A 20,548-nucleotide genomic window follows, 5' to 3' on the forward strand; every position below is an offset into this window, starting at 1 on the left:
ATTCATTGATAGTCTCTGAACTATAATAAATCGGGAGACATGAAATATATTTCCAAAATTATCTGATTAATCGATACTGACGCCAAAAATGCAATCAGTAAAATTTTTATCTATCTGTCTGTATGTTTATTATAGAAACAAAAACTACTCGACGTAACGTGCAGTACAATTATTCTTCAATGGCAGGTTATAGTGTACTTTTGATTTTAAAATGTGAAGGGAAATGTTGGGTAAACGGGAGAAGTTACTCCATTTCTAAACTTCCGTAGCGTGTGCAGCCTTAATGGCCACTTTTTAAAATGTAAAAATGTCCACCCGCGCGACGCCGGGCGGGCCGCTAGTTATCTAATATGCATATTAAAAGTTAATTTACAAAAGTATCAACATCGTCATTTCGGCCATTATCCGTCCACTGCTGGACATAGGCCTCCCCCATAGACTGCCATAAGGAACGGTTCTGAGTCACCTCAGGATCAACAGTTTAGTTTTTAAATCAAAATAACTGGTTTTTTCACAATTAAAGTTGGTTTTTAACACAATTTTTAATTTATTTCTTTATTTTTATTTATTAGCATGTCACATGGTACAAATTAGTTATTATAATAAGTAAGCACATAAGACATGTGACACCCCATAAGACATGTGACACCCCATAAGACATGTGACACCCCATAAGACATGTGACACTTCATAAGACATGTGACACCACATAAGACATGTGACACCCCATAAGACATGTAACACCCAATAAGACATGTAGGGGCACCGCAATTTACAGAGAGAGCCATCCACTTTCGATGCCAGTTATCACCATATGTTGTATCATGCTATATTTTTTATGTATTGATTTTTTTAATGGATGATAATGGAATGGTAACCCCGCCTGCGTTAACGGTGTACGCTGGCGGGGCACCAGTGAAGGGTGATAGATGAGAATGAAAAAAGACAGGTCAGTTAGCCCATCGCGATGAACACACTTGGAACTCAGCACGATATTTTCTAGGAGGGACCACGGGGAGGTCGACCTGGTTAGATATATTGCTAGCAATAGAGTTCTTAGCCTCCATTACTAACAATCCCTCCCCCCCGTATTCATTTTGTTAGATTTTAAATTTTGATACAACTATCTATTTGTATCTACTATTGTGCATTCACAGACTGTCTTATGGGGGGGAGGGATTGTTAGTAATGGAGGTTAAGAATCTCATTGCTAGCAATACACCCAGCCAGGTAGACCTCCATGTGGTTCCCACTGGAAACTAACATGGTTGATTCCTGATTAATTCGTCATGATGGGCTAACTGGGCTGTTTTCATTCTCAGCGATCACCTTTCACTGGTACTCCGCCAGTGTATACCGGTAGCGAAGGCGGAGCTGCCATTCCATTTCCATCCATGAAAAAAAGATTGTCTTTAGGTCGGCTCGATTGTTTGTTTATATTGTCGTTAAGATCTATTGAAACAGTGTATAGGTAGACAAAGCAATAGAACATGCAATATACAATTCTTTTGTTCGATATTAGGTATAAAAATTTCATTACGTCTTTACACTTTTTGTATATACAGTCTATTATGTATAGATATTAAATTATTTTGTATTTAGTACATAGATTATTAAATAAGATAACTTTAAAGGAATTAAATATATTTTTGTGCATAATTATGTATTGTTTTTCTCTCTCTTTTCACATTTAAGAGTTTCCTCTTGTCGGTGCAACCAATTCATGCATTCTCTTCCAACCAGTTCTATCCCAGGCCATATCCTTGATCTCCCTATACGACGTGACACCTAGTGTTTCCTTTATCTTTCCCGTGTAGTTATTCCTCGGTCTTCCCGTTCCTCTTTTGCCCTCTATTTTTCCTTCTACGATGCTCTTTAAAAAATCGTCATGTCGTATAAGATGGCTCAGCATTTTGCCTCTTCTATTCTCTACTCTCAATTGGATTATTTTTGTAACTCGATAAATTTACCCAGTTGAGATATAAGTTAGAGGAATGAAAAAAAGGTATAGACATTGAGGAGAAAGGTTACAAAAGTCGCTTGCACCGTTTCTGCTGCCCAGTAGTTGTTTGCATGGCTACGTTTCGGTTTGAAGGGTGGGATATAGCAGTGAATTTACAGGGTATAGAGGAATAACACTTGAGTCCTCAGGAATGGCAACGCATGGGAGGTATCATGGGCGAAACAGTATACTCTGTTATGTCCATAGTACTGCTCTTGTTTATAGGCGATGGTTAGCATTTTCCATCAGGTGGACCGTCAGCTTGTTTGCCATTCTAAATTGGCATAAAAAAAAACAAGATCAACCTAATATATTGCCAGCAATGGGATTATTAGACCCCATTACTAACAATTACTTCCCCCCCCTGCCAGATCGCTCAGCTGTCAATCGGTTCACGTACGAATTAATCATCGTAACATGATTATGCTATCGGAAAGTGTGATTATGAAAGAAAAATTACGGACGGCGGAACTTGATTCACTGTAATCCAGTTATGAAGTATAAGTAAAAACAAACATGCTACAATTTTAACACTTCTCTTTAAATTTTTTTTCGGAAATTTCCTTATTCAGATATATTTCTTTTTAAGTTCGTCACCACATAACTCCGTCAGTTGTGAACCGATTTGGAAAATTATTTTTTTTATCTTAAATCGTATATTTACACATTGGTCCTGTAGAGATTTTATTAAAATCGCTTCAGTAGTTCAGTTCTTAAATCAAAATAACCGATTTTGTCACATTTTAAATCGGTTTTCTTTTTTTGGAGTAGATCTTATTTATTTAACTCTTCTTTGCATAATGGTGGAAATTTCCATCATAACATTGAACGCCCAAAAATTATATAAATGAACAAATTTATATGAATTACATAGAGAAAGCTCGACTAGTTTCGGAATCAATTCGTGATCCGTAATCATGAGCGGCTGTAACGCGAGCGGAAGTCTGATATAACATTAGTTTCTTCTGAAATTTATACGCACGAAAAGTTAGTAATGAAATTATAACTTAGTGTCATTATGAAGAATGGTTTCAGTTAATCCTTCAGACCATATCTCTTGTAAAAGGGACAATAAAGTCGACTTTCTGGAGCGGAAAGGCACCAATATCAACTTACACGCTACTCAATTGTTTGACATGAGAACACTAGTACGCAAATGGCGTCTAGTATTTATCTAAACACTAGACGTCTGGTCTTGGCCATGCTTTTTTTTTATACCACTGAAGTGGCAAACAAGCATACGGCCCACCTGATGGTGAATGGTTACCGTAGAATATGAACACCTGCAATACCAGAGGTATTACGCGCGCGTTGTCGACCCTGAAAAAACCTCTTTAACCCCCTTTTGAAGAACCCCATGCTGTAGTCTCTTGGAAAAATCTGAGCTCTCTCATTCCATAACCTGAGTGTTCGTGGGAGGAAACATCTCTGAAACCGCGCTGTACGCGACCATTTAGACTGTAGGATATGTGGATGCTGCTCTAAATCCCCAATACTGAGGGAGAGGGGATTGTTAATAATACGGATAACCAGTCCCACTGTCAGCAATATGCCCTTTCAGGTCGACACTCCACGTGGTCTCCCCTGGAAACCATCAAGCTGAATTCCAGGTATATTGGTTACGATGGACTAACTGACTTGTTTTTCTCCACACCCGTCATCCCTCACTGGTGCCCCGACAGTATATACCGATAGCGCAAGCGGGTTTGCCATTCCATTACCATCCATTCAAAAAAATCCCCATTACCCCCGCCTTGTAAAATTTACAAAAAAAAGACCTAATGAGACCCCCTCCTTTTGAAAGTCACTTCTAAATCTATGGAAGCTGTAAAAGTAATCTCACTGGGGGAGAGGGACTATCAGTCCCATTGCTAGGGTATATGTACCCTATCAGGTCAAGCTCCACGCAATACACCCTGGAAACCATCGTGGTTATTTATTATTAAACTCAGCGTATACCGATAGCGCAGGCGGGCTTACCATTCCATTAACACCCATTAATAATTAAAAATCGTGTCTCACAAGAAGAAACTGTCTTCAATTATGACAAAACCAGTTATTTTGGTCTAAAAACTAAACTGCTGAACCGATTTTTATAAAATCCCTATGCGAACAATCTGTAAGTATATGTTTTCAAATAAAAAAAGAATTTGCCAAATCGGTTCACAACTGACGGAGTTATGAGGCGACGAACATAAAAAAAAAATACAACCGAACTGAGAATCTCCTTCTTTATGAAGTCAGTTATAAAAAAGTATAAGTCAGTTGTAAAAAAATATAAGTCATTCATAAAATTCTCATTCGTTTAGCTCCACTGCTATTTATCTTTTTATCACATTTAATTTATTAATCTTCGTAACGTGGTCGCTATTAGAAAATATCTAGTTGTTCTAAATCTTATACGTCGGCATAGACTAAAATTATTGGCAGACATACCACTCCTCCGCCATGTGAATTCAACATAGAAAAAGCCGCGCCTTCTTTAAGTGGCGTAAGAGGCGACTAAGAGAGCTTAATGGTCGAGAGATAGGCAGCAACGTCGCTCTTAAAATATCACCAAAACCTAACTGTGGTTGCCGACCTGTCCGTCAAGTAGTTGCTACTAGCAAAGTTCGCTTTTTTCATGCTACTTAGAATGGCAAACAAGCTGACGGCCCACCTGATGGAAAGTGGTGACCGTCGCCTATAGACATGAGCAGTGCCATGGACATAACAGAGTATATTGTTTCGCCTATGATACCTCCCAAGCGTTGCTATTCCTAAGGTCGCAGATGTTATTCCTATGTACCCTTCAAACCGAAACACAACCATGCACAACACAACTGCTTCACGGTAGAAACACAAATGAAACAGAGGTGCCCAAGCAAACGACTTTTGTACAAAGTCACCCCCTGGTGAAGGCTTAAGTTCAGCGGTGGACAGTTGGCGGTTGACATGATGACAATGATGATTTATAAGTAAATAATGAAGTTGGTATCATTAGCATTCCTCGAATCAGTTAACATAAAGGATACCACCGAAGTGAGAACCTCCTTCATTTAAGTCGGTTGAAAAAGTTCATGCACCTATTTGCATATCACCGTTACCAGTCTGAACTGGTTTATGTATTAAATCTTCTAATATATTAATGCTTAAAATGCTGAAGACTAAAATAACTCACATACATACACACATGAACCCTAAAAACATTACACTCTTTTTTTGACAGTTGTGTAATTAGCGTATTTTTTTTTTTTACCTTTCATCCCTATTTTTACCTAATAGACCGTCTGCATATTATTGCTCTATGTAGAGTATGTCGCAGTAACGCACGCGATGGTGCGACTCGGCTGCGCGGGCGCACACGAGATTACAGAATGCGGTGTGAAGATATATTTTAAGTTTTTTTTTTAACACAAAGGGCAAATAAGCATGCAGCTCATCTGATGGTAAGTGACTACCGCCGCCCGTGATCACCCACAACACTAGCAGGCATTGCAGGTTTGCTGCTGGTCTTTTAAAAAGGAATATGCTCTTTTCTTGAAGGTTATGCTGTCTTATCGGTTCGGTAATACTGCTGCTGGGAGTTTATTATATTTATTTATAAGTAAACACTGAAGTTATTATAATCCTTCGAAGGAAGCGTTCCACAAGCGAAACTAAATATTACGAAAGCAACACAGGTCGAAAATGATAATGCATCTTGAGCCTACCATATACACGGTGCATTCAGCTGTTAAATTCTTTTTTATACATCTCAGAAGGACAAGCTGACGGCCCACCTGATGGAAAATCGTAACCGTCGCCTAAAGACATGGACAGTACTATGGACATAACAGAGTATACTGTTTCGCCCATGTTACCCCCCATGCGTTGCCATTCCTGAGGACTAAAGTGTTATTTATACCTCTGTACTCCGTAATTTTTGATTTTTAAAAACTTTTGTTTATATTAATATTGTAAAACACAATAAATAAATGAATAAATAAATCGTATTTAGACCGTGATGTATGCTTTTCTTACTTTTTTTACAATCATCTTTATTCGTAAACATCTGTTACAGATTCTTATGATACGTCACTTTATAATTATAATAATTACTATATAAAATAATATCAATTAAAAAAAATACAATAATTACATTTACAATACAATTTTCATTAATATTATATATATAATCTCAAATATATAATCTTTTAATATCATGATAAAAGTATTCACGATAGTATCTCGTCATATGGTATTAATAAATAAAATACTAGAAAATAGATCCGTAGACGAATATCTTGGCTCGTGCCACTCCCCTGTATACCGTGCCGTGTTCATCAAACCGTACAGAAAACAAAAGCAACGGAAATATCCCTCCAGTCGACGACAAGAAAGGCCGCGAGACAGTTTTCTGAAAGCATCATAAATCGTATTATAAATATTTATAAACGTATATCTTTAACTCTTAGTGACACGATATTTAATTGAAAGTATTTAAGAAAAAAAAAGTTTACACTTTTTATCGAGTGAAAAAGACAAGAGCTGTCAGAATTGCCGCCAAAAATTCTCGCAATTGTAATTTACATAATATGAATACATTACATGCTCGCAACTCTTTTGTAATTGTAATATAAAATTAATTTAAACATAAATGTTGTAATTACGCGAATGTGTATTTAGGAAAGTAATTATTTACTTTAACAGACAGTGTATTGACTAGATGAATTGATTTGACAGTTTATTTTTTTAAAAATGGAGCGTGTCTCGGGATGTGTGCTCGTAGTGCTTGCTTTCTTCACACGGCTCGCGTACTCTGAAGATTACTTCCGAATGGTAAGCGAATATCGCCATATATTTGATATGATCATAATTACGATAGATTTGTGATATGGACAATTAAATATGTAGACGATGTGGCGGTTTTACAAACTGCCATTATGTGATCATAGGTTCGTTACCCGAAACATTTTATTAATATCAACTGTTACTTTCCTTTTTAATGAGTATAAATGCTTTATTTATTTATGTATGACAATGGTATGATAACTCCGCCTGCGCTAACGGGTACCAGTGAAGGGTGGGTGAGAATGAAAACAGGTCAGTTGACATCGTGACGAATTCATTAGGAATTAACCAAGATGTTTTCCATAGGGGACTGCGTGGAGGTCGACCTGATAGAGTATATTGCTACCGATGGAGTTTTGAACCTCATTACTAAAATCCCATCACCCCGGGTAAAGTATTATTGATATAATACGTACATAACTATAAAACACCCAGATCAATATAAATACGCGGGTAGAAGGAGGGAGAATTGCTTTTAATGGGGAATAGCGACCCCATTACTAGTACTATACCCTGTCTCGCCCGTTCATATGGACCTCCAGGAAGCCATCATCATCATCATCATATCAGCCGTTAACTCCCCTCTGTTAAACATAGCCCTCCCACTTGGGGGAATTTTCCCAGTTGTTGCCACGCTTGGCAGGCGGGTTGGCAGCCGCAGTTAGGCTTTTAGTTTTAAGAGGAACACTACTGTCCACCCTACGATCATTAAGTCTCCTTAATCACCTCTTACAATATCCGCGGGTAAGAGAAGAATGCTCCATTTTATACCGCGACCACACAGCACTTCCTGGAAGTAGTCATGCTTAATTCCTGTTGAATTCGTCACGATATACTAGGTAACTTGATTTCACTACCCCCGATCCTCCCTCGCTGGTGCCCCGCCAGCGTACAGTAAAAGCTCTTTATTCGCGGTGTATCCGATCCGTAAATATACCGCGAATACAGAAACCGTGAATATAGAAAGCCGAACCAGCGGCGTTGGCATTTGACAACGTACTTTAGGCATAATTGTAATAAGGTACGTTTTACTTTTTTATTTCTCCATTTGTCAACGCGTTTATAAAAGATACTTAATCCATTGTTAATAATATGCACCGTTTAGATCCGTGAATATAGAAATCTTAAACCGCGAATATAGGAATTGGGTCGGAATTTTTTAATCCGCGAATAGTGAAAACGTGAATAAAGGAAGCGTGAATAAAAAGCTTTAACTGTATACCGATAGCGCGGATTACCATTCCATATTCATCCAAAATACATTACGATCCTATATTAATCAGTTAAGTAAAAAAAAAGGCTACAATAATGACAATCTTACCTTGATATAGCTAAAGTATATAATTCATATGTGGGTAATTTGTTTAAACGATTATATCTAGTGACGTGCTGGGTTAACTATTTTGCGTATTCGAGTATTTATTTATTCTTTATTACACCACTTAAAGAATAATGCATACATACATCCTATTTAAGCTGCTCTCTTGTCGATGGAGCTCTTGCCACTCACTACGATTTGCAGCGAGTCTCTTCACCTCTTGATACGACACGACACCAACTTCTTCCTTGATCTGTCTGTAACTATTTTTTACCAGAGGGAGACTTTGTACAAAAGTCGATTGCTTGGGTACCTCTGTCCCATTCGTGTTTCAACCGTAAAGCAGTTGTGTTTGCATGGCTGTGTTTCGGTTTGAAGGGTGGGATATGGCGTGAATTTACTGGGTACAGAGAAATAACACCTGACTCCTCAGGAATGGCAACGCATGGGGGGTATCATGGGCGAAACAGTATACTCTGTTATGTCCATGGTACTGCTCATGTCTATAGGCGACGGTTACCATTAAAAAAAAAACTATTCCTTGTTCTTCCTTTTCCCTCCTTTCTTTCCTTTAATGTATATATATATATATATATATATATATATATATATATATATATATATATATATATATATATATATATATATATATATATTTAAAAACAAATAAATATAAAACCATAACTACATTGGACTCTGCGTTTTTTTATATGGGTGATAATGGAATGGTAATCCCGCCTACGGTATCGGTATACGCTGGCGGGGCACCAGTGAGTAATGATAGGTGAGGGTGAAAGCAGGTCAGTTAGCCCATCATGACGAATTCCATTAGAATTCACCACGATGGTTTCCGGGGGGAACCGCGTGGTGGTCAACCTGGTAAGGTGTATTGCTAGCAATAGGTCAGTTAGACTCCATAACTAACAATCCCTTTCCCCCTGGACTCTACGTTAGGTGAACCTGCATCGCGGGAGTCCATAAAGGGATTACCAAGATGTGTAATATTACTATTTGTCGTGATGCCATAGAATGGGCCACCCCTTTCAGTGTAGTTTACTTTTGAAATTAAAATAACTGGTTTTGTCATAAATAATTTTTTTTTTTTGTGCAGCAATATTAAAATGTCATCCCATGAAAGTAACGGGTTACTATCCCCTTGCTAATGATCGGCCTTCTCCCTAACTCACCTTCAGTTAGTTATTAATTATTATTTATATTATTTATATCATATTTTGTTTAATAATTATTTTATTTCCTAGGTACTTAATAAGTTTAAATTTGTCACACAAAATTAGTTTGGAACTAACACGAAAACAAATCAAATTTTTGGTAAAAAATTGCCGTAGAATTAGATACATAACATTAAACAATATATATATATATATATATATATATATATATATATATATATATATATATATATATATATATATAAAACTAACATATTTCACAGAATCACAAAAAAAAATTATGATCAGTCCCATTCATAACCTAAGGGTCCCCATGACACTTGCGGCATTTCTGCAGTTCCGCATGTATCATATTATATTAATTATTATTTATAAAAAATAATTAAAGTGCATTATAATTGATTACTCGAATAACTCGAACTAGTATTCGAGTCAGCCAAACTGGGCACATCACTAGTCATGCAGTCTTGACCATACCGTGAAGGCTGGCAAAAAGTGTCATCACACGAGTGTGTATGGGTCGTTTAGCCCAAGTACACCACCGTGACTGGCCACAATAGCTTAGAAATCAGGTCGGCTAATTATTTTTTGGATATTTCCGCTTGTAACTAACGTGTGTCATTGAAATTCTTGGAAGTTTATTTATTTATTTATATTATTGCGTACATTAAAACATGTCTACAGGGCGGACTGATGGTATTCTCTACCTGTTAACCGTTACGATAAACAGAGAGAGCAAATGGCGGTTTTATGCAACTTAGAATGGCAAACAAGCTGACAGCCCACCTGATGGAAAGTGGTAACCGTCACCTATAGACATAAGCAGTACCATGGACATAACAGATTATATTGTTTCGCCCGTCATACCCCCCATGCGTTGCCATTTCTGAGTACTCAGGTATTACTCCTCTGTACCCAGTAAATTCACTGCCATATCCCACCCTTCAAACCGAAACACAGCCATGCAAACACAACTGCCTCACGGTAGAAACTTATTTCTTGAGGAAGGTTATAGACCATTCAAAACCACGATACGAGATAAAGCCGCAGTTTGCAACTAGTATTAAAATAAATAAATAAATAAAACTTTAAAATCCTTCTTTTAAAAACCTATACCATCGAATCTAGTTGAGTGAAAGTATATTTGAATATCCATTGTAAAACTTCCGTCCGTTTGTCACGTAACATTTAAACAATGATGCGTTAATTCGAAAAGGTTTTGCAACAACGACAGTGCCTTCTTTCGCCGACAGATGGCGTGGTGTGACGTCAAATAGATTTTTTAATATAAATACTTCTAAAAGGAACAAGAAGGAACAATTCAAATTCAATTTTTTTTTTTTACCATTGTGGTGGCAAACAAGCATACGGCCCACCTGATGGTAAGCGGTTACCGTAGCCTATGAACGCCTGCAATACCAGAGGTATTACGCGCGCGTTGCCGACCCTGAAGAAACCTCTTTACCCCCCTTTTGAAGAACCCCATGCTGTAGTCTCTCGGGAAAACCTCGGCAGGGAGCTCATTCCATAACCTGAGTGTTCGTGGGAGAAAGCATCTCTGAAACCGCGTTGTACGCGACCATTTAGGCTGTAAGGTATGAGGGTGAACTCCCTGTCGATGGCGAGCCGTACGATGATAGACGATGGCACTTCGTCACGATGGGCTAACTGACCTACTTCATCCTCACTGGTGCCCCGCCGGTGTATACCGATAGCGCGGGTGGGGTTGCATTTCCAATATCATCCATTAAAAAAAAACCGCATACAATCCGATGCAATAATTTTTGTATGATACCACAAAAAAAAAACATATAAACGGATAAAAAAAATTAAAAAATTACTGTTCTAGTCTCTATTGCTCTTATTAAAAAAATGCCTTATATCAAAATTTCTTCAAAAACTACATAAAGTACAGACCAGTTGAGAAATTCCTCCTTTTCGAAACCACTTAAAAATAGGTCATAAATGTAAATACATAGTAAATCGCAGGAAATCTCTAATAATAATTATCCGAGTCACAACAATTTTGAGCCATTTTGTTATTTAAAACGACCTCGCTTGACGCGTGATGTATGTACGGACGGATGTCTTATTATATATATACTATATTAATTGCATACATCTTTATATAACGAAGGATAGACTAAATAGTTACCTTTACAGATAGTTCTCTTATAGATAGACTAGATGTTTAATCTTACAGATGGTTCTCTTATAGATAGACTAGATAGTTTCTCTTACAGATAGTTCTCTTATAGATAGACTAGATGTTTAATCTTACAGATAGTTCTCTTATAGATAGACTAGATGTTTAATCTTACAGATGGTTCTCTTATAGATAGACTAGATAGTTTCTCTTACAGATAGTTCTCTTATAGATAGACTAGATGTTTAATCTTACAGATAGTTCTCTTATAGATAGACTAGATAGTTTCTCTTACAGATAGTTCTCTTATAGATAGACTAGATAGTTTCTCTTAGAGATAGTTCTCTTATAGGCCGACTAGATAGTTTATTTTACAGATGGTTCTCTTATAGACAGACTAGATAGTTTCTCTTACAAATGCTTCTCTTATAGAAAGACTAGATAGTTTTTTTACAGATGGTTCTCTTATAAACAGACAAGATAGTTTCTCTTACAGATAGTTCGCTTATAGATAGACTAGATAGTTTCTCTTACAAATTGTGCTCTTATAAACAGACTAGATAGTTTCTCTTACAGATAGTTCGCTTATAGATAGACTAGATAGTTTCTCTTACAAATTGTGCTCTTATAAACAGACTAGATAGTTTCTCTTACAGATAGTTTGCTTATAGATAGACTAGATAGTTTCTCTTACAAATAGTTCTCTTATAAACAAACAAGATAGTTTCTCTTATAGATGGTTCTCTTATAGGCCGACTAGATAGTTTCTCTTACAGATAGTTCTCTTATAATTGTCTATCTACTAGACCGTTTTCATTTACCAAGCCAACAAAACCATGTGTGTCCGCGTTCCAACAATTTGCATACTATATATTGTATGTATATATGTTGTTTGGTATATATATATATATATATATTACAAACCAAACTGTATGATACAGTTTACCATATAAAGAAGCTCGACAGCAATATACCTTTGTTTCGCCGACTCGCACTTGACCGCTTTTAGTCGCGTCAAAGATCATGACTGTCTGTCTATTTAGGTCACTCATGTGTCTCAAAATGTGGAGCGTCACAAATAATTACCTGTTATAAACGGAGAAGGGCCTATTCACCGTTACCCAACGTGACAAAGTGCAGTTTTGTATAATGTTGTTTTTATACTTGACATATATTTAGTAAGCAATACTAGTATGTCTCTAGGTGGAGGGGGGAGGGATTGTTAGTAATGCCAATAGTAATAATAGTAGTACCTTATCAGGTCGATCTTCATTCATTTCATGGTCCCCTAGCCTAGAAATCATAATAATCATAGGAATGCAGATAATTTGATAGTTCTTCACTTCTTCTTCTTACCCTTATCACAATTATTATTTGTGGTCAGCGTAATATGTTTTTTATCTATATTACAAAATGATTCTTATAGTTTCACGACCGGCCGCCTGCCTGACGTCAACCCTTTTTGGGAATGCATTTGTTGATGGTTTTCGCCACCTACGGTATGGAGGATTGAGGAAAAAATGAAGGGAACGTTGGAAATGCTTAAAGGGAATTGGTAAATAAGAGGAATAAAGGGATATTTGGGAAAGGAAACGGGGGGACACACTGCAGTTGCGGAAAGGACTGGGGCACTGCAGCGCCTCGGGAGACCGGCGTCGTATACACGTATGCCCTTATTCTAGAATCGGACAGATTTCTAGAGAAGAACACCCCTGACGCGATGAGATAATTTGATAGCACTTTATATGTTATTTTCAAAAATTCTGTCTACCCTTTTTTTAAACAACTTAGAATGGCAAACAAGCCGACGGCCCACCTGATAGAAAATGGTAACCGTCGCCTATAGACATGAGCAGTACCGTGGACATAACAGAGTATACTGTTTCGCCCATGATACCCCCATGCGTTGCCATTTCTGAGGACTCAGATGTTATTCCTCTGTACCCAGTAATTTCACGCCATATCCCACCCTTCAACCCGAAACATAGTCATGCAAACACAACTGCTTCAGGGTAGAAACACGAACGAGACAGAGGTACCCAAGCAATCGACTTTTGTACAGTCTCCCTCCGGTGCGTGCGAAGCCGGGCCGGATCACTAGTTTAAAATGAATTCTTTCTTTCTTTACAGGGTACGAATACAAACACAGCTGAAGCGGTGCAGTTCCTTCGAGAATATGACAGGGAAGCTTCTGGAATGTGCTACAGGTACAAAAGGATTTAATTTTTTTTTTTTTTTATTGAACTTACTCTCTGTTGTTTCCTCTATAAGATAGTAAACTTATTATAAATACGAACAATTACAAGAAAATATTACACTGAGAAAACAATGGACGACCTTATCGCTAAGAGCGATCTCTTGCAGGCAACCTTCGGATGGAGAGCAGTTTACAAACAGTTTGACTGGAGACACGAAACTCTGTTCGTTTTTACAATCCCAGATACCGCCCAATTACAATCTAGAATATAAAAATGAATCGTTGAATGTGTTGCTAAGCGCAAATCTCGAGAACAGCTGAACCGACTTTGCTAATTCTTTTTTTAAGTATTCCTTGAAGTACGAGGATCGTTCTTGCGGAGTGAAAAATTTAAAGGTTTGCCTGAAAAAGTCTAAATACAACACTGTTCTATACTCCCATACAAACGATTCATAATAATGTTTAAAAGTCAATTTGAACCTTAATACCATACCATAAAGTTCAAGTGTTAGTAGAAAGGTTTCTGGAAGGCAAAAAAAATTAAGTGACGTTACTATCGTATAAATATTAATGTCAACATTTTGTTGACTTGTTAACCTTCTTTTTTCTTTTTATATCTTTTTTTTATACAACTTAGAATGGCAAACAAGCTGACGGCCCACCTGATGTAAAGTGGTAACTGTCGCCTATAGACATGAGCAGTACTATGGACATAACAGAGTATACTGTTTCGCCCATGATACCCCCCATGCGTTGCCATCTTACTTATCTTACTAGCTGACCCGGAAAACCTTGTTTTATTATATACATAATTTCTAGATAATATTTTTTTAGTTAAATAAAAAATAGCTAACACTGATTAAGGTAAAAACAAACCAAAAACAAACGATATGAGAACCTCCTTCTTTTTGAAGTCGGTTGAAAATTAGCATCTTCAAAATCCTTTTTTTCTATCCATTTCAGAGTAACAATGTCCCAATGGAAATTCGTCACCAACATTACCGAGTACAACCGGCGCCGGATGCTGGAGGAGCTGGCCCTCAGCTCCAAGTTCGAGAGGCTCTCCTGGAGGAAAGCTGCCGCTTACGACTCCACAAGACTCCCGGACCCTCAGAACAGGAGGCAGCTGGTCAAGATTGTCCAATCGAGCCGTGCTGCTTTACCTGATGAAAAATTTTCTGAGGTTAGCTCACATAATGTAAATAAATTATTTTTTTATACATCGTATTGGAGTTGATCGTAAAGTCGCGTGACTAAATCCAAAATAAGGATATCCCCAGAGGAACCAAAGTGACCGACATAGCCCGAAGGGTAAGCAAGCTGAAGTGGCAACGGGCTGGTCACATAGCTCGATGAACCGACAACCGATGGGGAAGAAAGGTTCTTGACTAGCGATCCCTTGTCAAACGGCGAAATAGCTAATGTAGGACGACCATCACTAGATGAAGTGACGACCTAAAAGGCTTTACAAGAAATCAATGGATGCAGGTAGCTTAGAAACATTCCTTATGGAATGGATTTCAGCAATGAAGAGACAGCGACTGACGCGATAATGATGATACATCGTATATCCAACATCATACTTCGCTCCCAAATTGGCATTAAAGACATCGGCCAGAAGTCGGTCAAACCTAAATGGGCAAAGATCTCCACCCAATGGGTGCTTGATTTTGGAAGTGGCTTTAAACTAAAAGAAGTGGTTGTTATCTTTGCTAAATATTAACGGCTTCGCATCCGCCCCGACTTCGCACGGGTGCACAGATAAAAAAAAAATAAAGATAAATTAATACTTTACCATTTCAATCATTTCTTTTTATTTCAGATACAGCAACTTATTACTGAGATGAAAGAAATTTATAATTCGGCAAAAATATGCCCCTACGGCCAAAAGCCATATGACCCTCATGTTCCAAGACCACCAACCTATCCCGATTACCAGCAAATGCAGAGCTACCAACCAACCATGCAATCTTACCAGCATTACCAAGCCAACCAAGACAACCCGGAGCTCGCCAACTACTGCGATATGCAGTTGGATCCAGAAATATCGAGGATCCTAGCACATTCGAGGATTGAAAGCGAACTGTTGTATGTATGGAAGAGTTTCCGTGATAAAACTGGACCCAAATTGAAGAATCGATTCATGAGATACGTACAGTTAGCCAATCAGGCAGCTGTAGCTACAGGTAATTGTCAAAATCTATGTGTTTGCCGTGTGGTCCCGGCATAGAATAGGCCACCCCTTCCTTTCCCGTGGGTGTCGTAAGAGGCGACTAAAGGAACTTAATGATAGAGGAATGGGCAGCAGCGTTCCTCTCAAACCATCACAAAGGCCTAACTTCAGGGGAAAACGAATTGTTAATAATGCGGACTATCAGTCCCATTGCTAGCAATACATCCTGGCAGGTCGACCTCCACGTGGTTCTGGATACCATCGTGCTAAATTCCAGATGTATTCATCACGATGGACTAACAGATCCGCCTTTTAATTCTCACATATTATCCCTCACTGATGTCCTGCTAGCGTATCCCATTAGCACAGACGAGGTTGCTATTACATTATCATCCATTAAAAAAAGGCCTAACTGCGATTGCCAACCCGCCTACCAAGCGTGGAAAATATTGGCTAAAGCCCTCAATAGACGGAGGCCTAAATAATGATAATCCCGCTTGCGCTATCGGTATACGCTCAAGGGGCACCAGTGATAGACGATACGTGAGGACCAAAGGAGGTCAGCTAACCTATCTCGACGAAATTCACAAGAATTAACGACAATGGTTTTCGGGAGAAACTGCGTGGAACTCGACCTGTTAGGGTATATTGCTAGCATCATGGTTAATTCATCACGATCAGCTAACTAACCTGCTTTCATCGTCACCTATCATCCCTCACTGATGTCCCGCCAGCATATACCGATAACGCAGGCGGAGTTACTATTCCGTTATCATCCATTAAAAAATATGCTTCATGACGGTAACCGCTTATCACCAGGTGGTTCGTATGCTTGTTTACTACTTCAGTGGTATTACATTTACAATGTGGAAAGGGCTTTCAGGTTGCAAAAAAGAGCAATTAGAACTATCGCTCGGATTCCGCAGTGGCAGTCTTGCAGGACTTTTTTCACAAAATATAGTATTCTTACTGTACCCGGTTTGTATGTATTGATTGTGGTTACAGACTATGTTAAGAATCGTCTGCCAAATGAAACGAGAGAAGAGAGAAATATACGCATGATTTCTAGACGAAAAAATGTTGCATATGATGTCCAACCAAAACTAAATATAGTGAAACATGGCGCAAAATTTCAAGCGGTTAAATTGTATAATAAATTACCCACTGCATTAAAAACTATTAAAGATTGGAGAATTTTTAAAATAAAACTTTATACTCTTTTGTTGGAAAGGTGCATCTACTCAATTGATGAATTTTAAAATACTCTTTCATTATTTTATGCCTTACTGATGACTTTTAAATTGATTGTAATGTTATTTTTTGACAATTATTATTGGTTATTTTGTTGTTTCATGTTTTTTTTTTGTTTTGTTATATTTTACGATATCTTCTTGTCACTTGCAAAAATATTCAACACAATGCAATATTGTAACGAATAAAATAAATTGAATTGAATTGAATTAAAAAAAAAACATATACTCGACTACAGTCACTTTTTCTGCTTCACCAGGGTACAGAGACGCCGGGGACCAAATGAGAGCAGCCTACGAAGATTCCTCATTCCGAGCCAGTGTTGAGGAGATCTACAACCAGGTGGTGCCACTGTACAAGCAGTTGTTTACTTATGTGAGGAGGAAACTGGTACAAAGATATGGAGAGACCAGCGTGAGGAGTGATGGTCCCATTCCGGCTCACTTACTTGGTAATGCTAGAACTTTTATTACAATCACACCAAATGCCTAGTCCTCAAGCTTTAATAGAAACCTCTTTCACGCAAAGCGTTAAGCTTACCACGGCATCACGAAGGTTATTAAGGCTTATGTCATAGACTTCTAGAAGAATCTTCGAAGATTTTGCGAAAAATTTATACCAGAGGGAGTACAAAGGTCGTTTGCTTGAACGCTTCTGTCCCATTTGTGTTTCTACCGCAAAGCAGTTGTGTTTGCATGACTTTGTTTCGGTTTGAAGGGTGGGATATGGCAGTGAATTTACAGGATACAGAAGATAACACCTGAGTCCTCGGGAATGGCAACGCATGGGGGGTATCATCGGCGAAACAGTATACTCTGTTATGTCCATGGTACTGCTCATGTCTATAGGCGACGGTTACCACTTTCCATCAGGTGGGCCGTCAGCTTATTTGTCATTCTAAGTTGTATAAAAAAAGAAATAAAGTCGGATCAGATGGCCCATCCTAACGAATTCATCAGCAAAGCCCATAGTTTCCAGGAGAGATCACATAGAGAGGTCGGGGCTATATTGCTAGCACTAAGACTGCTCGTTTCCTTTGCTGATAACCTCTTCCGCCGACAAAATCTAAATACTTTTCCCAATAATTACCTGCTTAAAAATATAAATATTTGCTTTATTTCAGGAAATATGTGGGCCCAAAACTGGAAGTCCATTATGGATTTGGTGATGCCGTTTCCTCAATCTTCTAATATCGACGTTACAGCCGAGATGCTCCGTCAAGGATTCACTCCTTTACGGTAAGTTCGCCATTAACGTTGGATCTAAGAGAAGACAGGGAAATAAGACGAGCAAATACCCAGGTACTTGACTACGTAGTGACGGACTAGAAGCCCTGGACGTCAAAGCTGAATGAGGCCCCCAGTTCAAGAAGTTGATGTAATTTTTATTTCATATTTGTATAAATCATCATCATCATCATCATATCAGCCTTTAACTGATTGTTGAACATAAACCTCCCCCTTGGAGGATTTTGCCAGTAGTTGCCACACTTGGCAGACAGATTGGCAACCGTAGTTAGGATTTAGATATGTTTTAAGAGGGATGCTGCTGCCCATCGCACGCTCTCCCTTAATCGCCTCTTACGACACCCACGTGAAAGGAAGGGGTGGCCTATTCTATGCCGGGACCACACAGCCATATGTATAAATACATATATATATATATATATATATATATATATATATATATATATATATATATATATATATATAATGTCTTTATAATTATTTAGTTAAAATCTTGGAAGTGTAATTTAAATTAGACTTAAACATACATGGAATATGGGCATGTATAAGGAAAATGGAAGTGTTTGGAAGGCCCCCAGGCCAGAGTGCTGGCTATCCTGCCACTGTGACTGCGGTGCAAAGATCCTAAGATTCTATTCCAGCTTAATCCTCTACTTTCCCAAACTCATGTTTAGATAAAACGTGCTCAATCTGAGAGAGAAGTCAAAAATCTCCAGAACCGGCGTAAGCGTATGAGACCATTTATGAAAATGCAGGAAGCAATGTCTGATGATGCAGGAGGAGAAATGATGCAAGAGTAAATGTCTTTGGCATTCGATTCTCTCTGCCAACCCCGCAAAGGATTTGCCATGAAGACAGATAGAATATGTGGGCCATTTGAAAATGATTGTCCCTTTAAGCTCAGAATTTTCAGAGGACAAGTAAAGCCTTCAATTGGTAAGCCGTGTCAGAGACATCCACATATAACGAAAACCTAACAACTCTTTATACTAGAGGGCGCTTCCTTTGCAGTAGTAGTAGTGTAATATCTATTCGTTGGAATATAAACCTTTTACGTTCCAGAATGTTTCAAATGGCTGAAGAGTTCTACACGTCAATGGGTCTGAAGCCAGTGCCCCCAGAGTTCTGGCGGGGGTCCATGCTGGTCAGGCCAGCACAGCGCAGTGTCCAGTGTACAGCTAGCGCTTGGGACTTCTGCAACAGGATCGATTACAGGTTAGCCTATTTTCAATTTGTCAATATTACCAACTGGTAAACTCTTGTCTTGTTCTAAACTTTTTGATCACGTCTTTTCCAACTGGCCAGTTTTGTCTATGCTTTTGTTTACTAACATGATTCCCTACTTCGTATGCGTGGATTTTAGAAGAAAACCAATGATTTAAATGACTTCTACATGATATATCATGACGAAACATGCACCAGATTTTAAGTTAAACCTTCAGGATTATAAAATAATTTTGTAATAATGATTTACATTACCATATTAGCTGTTAACTGTCCGTTGCTGATCATAGGTCTCCCACACGAGGGTTTTGCCAGTAGATAGATAGATAATTTATTTGCATTACTTACAGCACACAAATAACAATACAAACATACACATAATACACAGTAAAAGAGATAAAAGAATGAAAAACAAAATAGCAACAAAACAAAAAAAAACAATATATATAAACTAACAATCTCCTTTCCTTCCCTTCCTTCACGCGTGTGCCATAGTAACACAAAATGGTCACAACTCAGTTTATTGCTTTGCCCTCAAAAGAGCAAAACACTGATATTCTGTTGTGGCCAAGAGTCAGTCGCGAAATTCCTTATTAAAAATAATAATATAAAGAAATATGAATAAAATACATTGTGTACAGTAGTTCCCACGTTTGGTAAAAGGGATCTAGCAACCGTCGCTAAGCCTTGGTCATGTTTTAAGAAAGATACCGTTGCCTGTCCCTCGAGCATTAAGTTCCCTTACTCGCCTCTTACGACACCCACGGGAAATGAAGGGATAGATAGATAGATAGATACTCTTTATTGTTTCCTCCATAAGATTACAATAGTAAACTTATTATAAATATAAACAATTACAAGAAATAATCACAATGAGAAAACAATGGGCGACCTTTTCGCTAAGAGCGATCTCTTTGAGGCAACTTTTGGATGGAGAGGAGTAATTATAAACAATTTGATTTAATTTTAATTTAGGGATTGCCCATTC

The 20,548-nt window shown here is 38.0% G+C and overlaps 1 protein-coding gene across 1 annotated transcript in view; it reads left to right on the plus strand.

Annotated features, from left to right (window-relative positions):
• Window positions 1–6,335: 6,335 nt before the first annotated feature.
• The window catches only part of LOC113510369 (angiotensin-converting enzyme-like), a 28,581-nt gene continuing 14,368 nt past the window's right edge, over window positions 6,336–20,548 (plus strand). Inside the window, exons 1-7 of the mRNA XM_052898344.1 lie at window positions 6,336–6,802; window positions 13,599–13,675; window positions 14,629–14,848; window positions 15,488–15,851; window positions 17,349–17,540; window positions 18,213–18,327; window positions 19,399–19,551. Of these exons, the coding sequence (XP_052754304.1) occupies window positions 6,722–6,802; window positions 13,599–13,675; window positions 14,629–14,848; window positions 15,488–15,851; window positions 17,349–17,540; window positions 18,213–18,327; window positions 19,399–19,551 (1,202 nt within the window). The 5' untranslated portion in view covers window positions 6,336–6,721. The remainder of the gene's footprint in view (window positions 6,803–13,598; window positions 13,676–14,628; window positions 14,849–15,487; window positions 15,852–17,348; window positions 17,541–18,212; window positions 18,328–19,398; window positions 19,552–20,548) is intronic.

The sequence above is a fragment of the Galleria mellonella genome, unplaced genomic scaffold (genome assembly GCF_026898425.1).
Source record: "Galleria mellonella isolate WM207_F2 unplaced genomic scaffold, CSIRO_AGI_GalMel_v1 utg424, whole genome shotgun sequence".
NCBI classification, from domain to species: Eukaryota; Metazoa; Arthropoda; class Insecta; order Lepidoptera; family Pyralidae; genus Galleria; species Galleria mellonella.